Below are 8,425 nucleotides of genomic sequence, written 5' to 3'. Positions count from 1 at the left end.
GACAGAGAGAGAGAGAGGGAGAGGAGACGAGGGGACGGACAGAGAGAGAGAGGGAGGGACACAGAGAGAGAGAGAGGACGGACAGAGAGAGAGGAAGGACAGACAGAGAGAGAGAGAGAGAGAGAGAGAGAGGGGGACGGACAGAGAGAGAGGAGGAGAGAGAGAGAGGGACGGACAGAGAGAGAGAGAGAGAGACGGACAGAGAGAGAGAGAGAGAGACACAGAGAGAGAGAGGAGGACTGGACAGAGAGAGAGAGGGACGACAGAGAGAGAGGGGGACGACAGAGAGAGAGAGAGAGACGGACAGACAGAGAGAGAGAGGGGACGGACAGAGAGAGAGGGGACAGAGAGAGAGAGAGAGGGACAGACAGAGAGAGAGAGAGGGACAGACAGAGAGAGAGAGAGAGAGACAGAGAGAGAGAGAGGGACGGACAGAGAGAGAGAGAGAGAGAGAGGGACGGACAGAGAGAGAGAGAGGGACGGACAGAGAGAGAGAGGGACGGACAGAGAGAGAGAGGGGACGGACAGAGAGAGAGAGAGACGGACGGACAGAGAGAGAGAGGGGACGGACAGAGAGAGAGAGGAGAGGGACGGACAGAGAGAGAGAGGGGACGGACAGAGAGAGAGAGAGACGGACAGAGAGAGAGAGAGAGGACGGACAGAGAGAGAGAGGGGACAGAGAGAGAGAGAGGGACATGACAGAGAGAGAGGGGGACGGACAGAGAGAGAGAGGGGACGGACAGAGAGAGAGAGGGACCTGAGAGAGAGAGAGGACGGACAGAGAGAGAGACAGAGAGGAGAGAGGGAGGACAGAGAGAGAGAGAGAGAGAGGGGGACAGAGAGAGAGAGGGGGGACGGACGGACAGACAGAGAGAGAGAGAGGACTGAGAGAGAGAGAGAGGGGGACGGACAGAGAGAGAGAGAGGACGGACAGAGAGAGAGAGAGGGACGGAGAGAGAGAGAGACAGAGAGAGAGACGGACAGAGAGAGAGAGGGGACGGACAGAGAGAGAGGGAGGGACAGAGAGAGAGAGAGAGAGGGACGGACAGAGAGAGAGAGAGAGGACTGTGACAGAGAGAGAGGGGGGACGGACAGAGAGAGAGAGGGGACGGACAGAGAGAGAGAGAGGGGACGACAGAGAGAGAGAGGGACGGACAGAGAGAGAGAGGGGGACGGACAGAGAGAGAGGACACAGAGAGAGAGAGGGGGACGACAGAGAGAGAGGAGAGAGAGAGGGACGGACAGAGAGAGAGAGGGGGGACGGACAGAGAGAGAGAGAGGGGGACGGACAGAGAGAGAGAGGGAGAGGACGGACAGAGAGAGAGAGAGAGAGAGAGGGACGGACAGAGAGAGGGAGAGAGGGACGGACAGAGAGAGAGAGAGAGGGACGGACAGAGAGAGAGAGAGGGGGACGGACAGAGAGAGAGAGAGGACGGACAGAGAGAGAGAGAGAGAGGGGGGACGGACAGAGAGAGAGAGAGGGGCGACAGAGAGAGAGAGAGAGAGAGAGGGACGGACAGACAGAGAGAGAGGGGACAGAGAGAGGGGGACGGAGAGAGAGGACAGACAGAGAGAGAGAGAGAGAGACGGACAGAGAGAGAGAGAGAGAGAGAGACGGACAGAGAGAGAGAGAGGAGAGGACAGAGAGAGAGAGAGAGAGACAGAGAGAGAGAGAGGGGACGGACAGAGAGAGAGAGAGAGAGAGAGAGAGAGAGGAGGACAGACAGAGAGAGAGAGAGAGAGAGAGAGAGAGGGAGAGGACAGAGAGAGAGAGAGAGAGAGAGAGAGAGAGAGAGAGAGAGACGGACAGAGAGAGAGAGAGGGGACGGACAGAGAGAGAGAGAGGGACGGACAGAGAGAGAGAGAGAGGGGAGAGAGAGGGACAGGACAGAGAGAGAGAGAGAGAGGACAGACAGAGAGAGAGAGAGGGACGGACAGAGAGAGAGAGAGAGGACGACAGAGAGAGAGAGAGAGAGGGGACAGAGAGAGAGAGAGGACGGACAGACAGAGAGAGAGAGGGACGGACAGAGAGAGAGAGAGGGACGGACAGAGAGAGAGAGACGGACAGAGAGAGAGAGAGAGGGACGACAGAGAGAGAGAGGGACGGACAGAGAGAGAGAGGGAGAGACAGAGAGAGAGAGAGACAGAGACGGACAGACAGAGAGAGAGGAGGGACAGACAGAGAGAGAGAGAGGGACAGACAGAGAGAGAGGGGGACGGACAGAGAGAGAGAGGGGGACAGACAGAGAGAGAGAGGGACGGACAGAGAGAGAGAGAGAGGAGACGGACAGAGAGAGAGAGAGAGGACGGACGGAGAGAGAGAGAGGGGACGGACAGAGAGAGAGGGGACAGAGAGAGAGAGAGGACGGACAGAGAGAGAGAGGACGACGGACAGAGAGAGAGAGGGACGGACAGAGACAGAGAGAGAGAGGGACAGAGAGAGAGACGGACAGAGAGAGAGAGAGAGGGACGGACAGAGAGAGAGGGACAGAGAGAGAGAGAGAGAGAGAGGGGACGAGAGAGACGGAGAGAGAGAGGGAGAGGACAGACAGAGAGAGAGGGGACGGACAGAGAGAGAGAGAGACGGATAGAGAGAGACAGAGAGAGAGAGACAGACAGAGAGAGAGGGACGGACAGAGAGAGAGAGAGAGGAGGACAGAGAGAGAGAGGACGGACAGAGAGAGAGAGGGGCGGACAGAGAGAGAGAGAGAGAGAGGACGGACAGAGAGAGAGAGGGACGGACAGAGAGAGAGAGAGAGGGACACAGAGAGAGACAGAGAGAGAGAGAGGGACGGACAGAGAGAGAGAGGGGCGGACAGAGAGAGAGAGGAGAGAGGGACAGAGAGAGAGAGAGGAGGGACGGACAGAGAGAGAGAGGGGACGGACAGAGAGAGAGAGACGGACAGAGAGAGACAGAGAGAGACGGACAGAGAGAGGACGGACAGAGAGAGAGAGGACGGACAGAGAGAGAGAGAGACGGACAGAGAGAGAGAGGGACAGAGAGAGAGAGGGGACACAGAGAGAGAGGGGACGGACAGAGAGAGAGAGAGGGGGACGGACAGAGAGAGAGAGAGGACAGACAGAGACGGAGAGAGAGAGAGAGAGAGAGGACAGAGAGAGAGAGAGGGGACGGACAGAGAGAGAGAGAGACGGACAGACAGAGAGAGAGAGACGGACAGAGAGAGAGGGGGACGGACAGAGAGAGAGAGAGAGAGAGGACAGAGAGAGACGGACAGAGACAGAGAGAGAGAGAGACACACAGAGAGAGAGGACAGAGAGAGAGAGACAGAGAGAGAGAGACGGACAGAGAGAGAGAGAGAGACAGAGAGAGAGAGACGACAGAGAGACACAGGACAGAGACAGACAGGACAACATAATAGATTGAGATGAATAGTTTCACATGAAGTTAATTTCATATCACATGTAACAAGACAGTTTAGTTACCTGGAGGAAATGGATGTGATCCTCTGTGTGTGAGAGCTGCTCCAGCTCAGTGCTTCTCTTCCTCAGCTCAGCTATCTCCTGCTTCAGTTGCTCCAGGAGTCCTTCAGCTTGACTCACTTGAGCCTTCTCTTGGGCTCTGATCAGCTCCTTCACCTCAGAGCTCCTTCTCTCAATGGAGCGGATCAGCTCAGTAAAGATCTGATCACTGTCCTCCACTGCTGACTGTGCAGAGCGCTGGAGAGAGAGACAGAGAGAGAGAGAGAGAGAGAGAGAGAGAGAGAGAGAGAGAGAGAGAGAGAGAGAGAGAGAGAGAGAGAGACAGAGAGAGAGAGACAGAGAGAGAGACAGAGAGACAGAGAGAGAGAGAGAGAGAGAGACAGAGAGAGAGAGAGAGAGAGAGAGAGAAGAGAGAGAGAGAGAGAGAGAGAGAGAGAGAGAGAGAGAGAGAGAGAAACAGAGAGAGAGAGAGAGAGAGAGAGAGAGACAGAGAGAGAGTCAGAGAGAGAGACAGAGAGACCCTGAGAGAGACAGAGTCCACAGAGACATAGACAAGACAGAGAGACATGGAGTGAGAGCAGAGAGAGACTCCAGAGAGACAGAGAGCCACAGAGAGAACACAGTTCAGTTGTCTCTGCACATCATTGAGTCAGACCTCCACCTCTCTGGTCCACAGGCCTTGACAGGTACAGAACACTCTTGGTATATATATATCATATATCATATCTCTTATATATATATATCATATCATCATTCAGGAGGTTATGCACAACAAGCATATATTTGGGAGGACGTCCAGCCTCTCTTTTCCAGGCAAGAAAGTTTCTGTCCACCAACATCTCTTCTGTTTTGACATCAATACCGTAGTTCTTGGTAAACTCAGTTCAGCATGATGTATCTAGGAAGTTGTTTGAGTTTTATTTTAGTTTGACTATTGAGAGTTCCCTCTATTTGTGCTTTCACTAGATTCATCATTGGCACGGAAAGAGAGTCCCTGTCTTCCTAACATTGATGTGACCACAACAATTCTCCTCAGATACTCCCTTCTCTCTGCAATATCACCAGCAGGGTCAGATGTTCAAATCTGAGTAATGTTCCCATGATTGATAGTTTCCTGGTAGCTTTGCCACAACACTGTCTCTGTGTGTTTGTGTCATCTCATGTTTGACAAAGATAAACTAAATAAGATTTTTTCAATATCCTCTTACTGACAAAATAATCAAATGTATTTTTTTGCAAAAGCTATCATTTATAGCCTTTTACAGATAGTAAAACTACATTAAATACAACGTTAACTAGATATTATCTGTGTCATTTCTAGCCTGGTGTCACAGATAGTAAAACTACATTAAATACAACGTTAACTAGATATTATCTGTGTCATTTCTAGCCTGGCACAGATAGTAAAACTACATTAAATACAACGTTAACTAGATATTATCTGTGTCATTTCTAGCCTGGCACAGATAGTAAAACTACATTAAATACAACGTTAACTAGATATTATCTGTGTCATTTCTAGCCTGGCACAGATAGTAAAACTACATTAAATACAACGTTAACTAGATATTATCTGTGTCATTTCTAGCCTGGCACAGATAGTAAAACTACTGTAGCGACCCGCACAGACAGCTGTGTGTTATGTGTTCGGCTAGTAGCTGGTTGTGTTGTACTTACCAGTTCCCAGTGTTCGCGGGGTCCGACATGCCAATCAACCTGCTATCTGCCAATCACAGGAATGCCTGGGATGTTCTGATGCCGGGCATCCTGGTGGTTGGCGGAGTGGCGTGGAGGGGGCGGGGCATTGGAAGTTAAGGTTCAGCCTTTGTTCTCTCTCTTCCGTCTGGGCTTCACAAGAGAAGGTCCCGATTGGCTTGTGGGGTATCTTTCATTTATTTGGCGTGAGCTAAGGCCAAACAGTAGCCTGTGTAAAGTTGCTAATAAACCGTCAATTCGTAACTCAATCCTCTGTCTGGACAATTGTTCCTTTATGATCTAGTCAGGTCATTACACTACATTAAATACAACGTTAACTAGATATCATCGCCACATAACTTATGTCGAATTTAAAAGACACCGTTACCGTTAGTAACGTCTGTTACACTGTAACTTACAGGCAGCCTCACATAAAAACCTATTGGTTAACAAAGCTTTGATTATGACCAAAGTCTATAGTAGTGAAAACTCTCTCTCTCTATTGTAACTTACCACACATTCACATCACTGCCTCGACATGAATGTGTCCTGTCAGAGCCGTTTCCTGTCCGTTAACTGTTAACAGGCTCGAGCCACAGCTTAACCAATGAGCTACAAGGAGGACTGACAGTCACGAGCGGTGCAGCAGCCTCTGCAGCAGCAGCCTCCCCCGGGTCCTAGTGCCCGCCCGGTAAGACGGTTAAGATGCGATGGAACGGTTGACGGAGAGAAAATAAATCACAGAGAAAATATATTGACTGATATATTGAATTGTTTAGGGAAGCTTTAGCTTTGGCTTTAATACATTCTGAAAATACTTGAAAACCAAAAGAGAAAAGAATAGTAGCCCTCCTCAGGAACAACAAAACCCTCACAGACCAACTTCTTCTTCTATGATATAATGGAGGTCCTCAAACCAACGTTAAAGGTGCATGGCGCCACCTACTGGTCTGGAGTGTGTTCAATCACGGTTTACACCTCTAAATCCTCCTACCTAACTCAGTACTTCTGAGAAAATAAAAGAGTCCTACTAACTTCTAATAGACCCTCCCCCATCCCCCAAATCCCTTCCAAGTGTAATGTTTACTGTTCATTTCTGATTGTTTATTTCACTTTTGTTTATTGTCTATTTCACTTGCTTTGGCAATGTAAACATATATTTCCATGCCAATAAAGCCCTATGAATTTAATTCAATTGAGAGAGAGACAGTTCCATTTTAATGTATAGGGGACATGAGTCAGTCATGGTTACTCATGGTTATGTGATGAGGCAGCCCAGTTGGTTACATGAACCAGTCTATTCTCTGAAAGGGGTCCAGACAGCCTGTTCCCAACAGTGGGGTCAGTGGGATTGGATAGGGGCCCCTCTCTCTCTCTCTCTGACTGGAGGAGAGAAGTGAAATGGTGTGTCTCCTCTGGTCAACAATACTCACATTGAGAGACTCCACAGCCTGTTGGAGCTCCTTCAGCTCCTTCTCTCTCTCCTGGAATCTCTGCTGGACCTTCTGCTGACTCATCCCCAGCTGCCTCTGTGGAGAATCACTCTTCAATGAGCTATCAAGCTTTATTAGTCCAGTAGATCAATAGTATAGTAATGTGACATAGGACCCATAGAGAGGAAGGTCTACAATCCTGAGGAAGTCCCTTTACAATATTATATTATGTTGCTATGTGAATGATTATAGTTTTTATGGTAGGCCTACATGTATCAAGGGGTTGAGACTGAACTTTGGACTCATAAAAGGCCATTCAGAATGATAATAGTGTTTGACTTTAGAAAATGGTGATACATTTGAAACAAACTCAATATACTCAAGGTTTGTGTTCATATTTGTGGATCCATTTCATATTGTATATAATATAATGATCTCATATTCAAACAGATTTAGTTCCTACTGTATCTTTAATTCCTTGTTTATCAGACAGTCACCAACAAGTTGTTCTGGTCTTACCTGTTTCTCAGTCCTCTCTGCTGCAGCTGACACTGTATCATGGCCTTTATGTTCATCCATTGTACACAGATAACAGATACACTGCTGATCGGTACGACAGTAAACCTCCAGCAGTTTGTCATGATGAGAGCAGATCTTCTCCTGTAGTTGTGCCGTGGCTTTGACCAGCTTGTGCTTCTTGAAACCAGGAAATTCATAGTGAGGTTGGAGGTGAGTCTCACAGTAAGAGGCCAGACACACCAGACAGAACATGTGGGCTTTCTGCTTTCTGGTCCCAGTGCAGAAATCACACGCCACATCTCCAGGTCCAGCATAGCACAGAGCAGGAGGGGGAGCAGCCTGGAGTCCTGTCTTCCTCAGTTTCTCCACCAGCTCAGCCAACATGTTATTTTTCCTCAGATTAGGCCTTGGAGTGAAGGTCTCTCTGCACTGAGGACAGCTATAGACCCCTTTCAGAACATCCTGATCCCAGCAGCCCTCAATACAGCTCCTACAGTAACTGTGTCCACAGATAGTAGTGACCGGCTCCTTCAGTAGATCCAGACAGACAGAACAACAGAACTGGTCCTGGTCCAGCAGAACTCCCTGTTGAGCCATTTGGACGGTTGTTCACTCTCACACAGACAGACGACACAGAGACTCAGATCAGTTTCGTTTCCTCAGAAGAGAGTTTGTGGGAAGGGGAGGGACTTCCTGGTTCTGCCAGAGGGGTGGGGTTAGAAGGAGGGAGGGGTTAGAGGAATGGAGGAAGAGAGAGAGGAACTGCATGCAACAGCAAGAGGGAGACAAATAGTTTTGTTCCAAGGTTAGAGCCCTTAACATGGAACAAATGACATAATGAATCTTAAAATGTGAGTTGTTAGAATATATGAAGGGTAACAGTTTCTATGAAGTACGTATGTATCATTATTTTAATGACCTTTATAATGCCTTATAATACACCTATGTGTTGTAATTAATCAATAAGGACTGAGGAGGTGTGATATATAGTTAATATACAGTACCACAGATAAGGACTGAGGAGGTGTGGTATATAGTTAATATACAGTACCACTGATAAGGACTGAGGAGGTGTGATATATAGTTAATATACAGTACCACAGATAAGGACTGAGGAGGTGTGGTATATAGTTAATATACAGTACCACAGATAAGGACTACCACAGATAAGGACTGAGGAGTGTGGTATATAGTTAATATACAGTACCACAGATAAGGACTGAGGAGGTGTGGTATATAGTTAATATACAGTACCATAAGGACTGAGGAGGTGTGGTATATAGTTAATATACAGTACCACAGATAAGGACTGAGGAGGTGTGGTATATAGTTAATAT

General features: G+C 48.6%; 1 protein-coding gene across 4 annotated transcripts in view; it reads right to left on the bottom strand.

The window, feature by feature from the left end:
• The window catches only part of LOC121843853 (tripartite motif-containing protein 16-like), a 13,000-nt gene extending 5,241 nt beyond the window's left edge, over positions 1–7,759 (bottom strand). For 3 of the 4 annotated variants that reach the window (XR_006081762.1, XM_042313723.1, XM_042313722.1), the window contains exons 1-3: positions 7,089–7,756; positions 6,570–6,665; positions 3,445–3,678 (exon numbers count right to left, since the gene is read on the bottom strand). Coding sequence is in view for 3 of the 4 variants with exons in the window: in XM_042313723.1 (XP_042169657.1) it covers positions 3,445–3,678; positions 6,570–6,665; positions 7,089–7,685 (927 nt within the window). In the remaining variant the exon portion in view is untranslated. Of the gene's footprint in view, positions 1–3,444; positions 3,679–6,569; positions 6,666–7,088 lie in introns of all 4 variants that reach the window. The other variant, XM_042313724.1, reaches the window with a different exon arrangement.
• Between the last annotated feature and the right edge of the window lie 666 nt (positions 7,760–8,425).

Source organism: Oncorhynchus tshawytscha, unplaced genomic scaffold, assembly GCF_018296145.1.
Source record: "Oncorhynchus tshawytscha isolate Ot180627B unplaced genomic scaffold, Otsh_v2.0 Un_contig_5174_pilon_pilon, whole genome shotgun sequence".
Taxonomy (NCBI): Eukaryota; Metazoa; Chordata; class Actinopteri; order Salmoniformes; family Salmonidae; genus Oncorhynchus; species Oncorhynchus tshawytscha.
The sequence above is the reverse complement of the archived record's forward strand: the minus strand, read 5'-3'. Positions and strand labels throughout refer to the sequence as shown.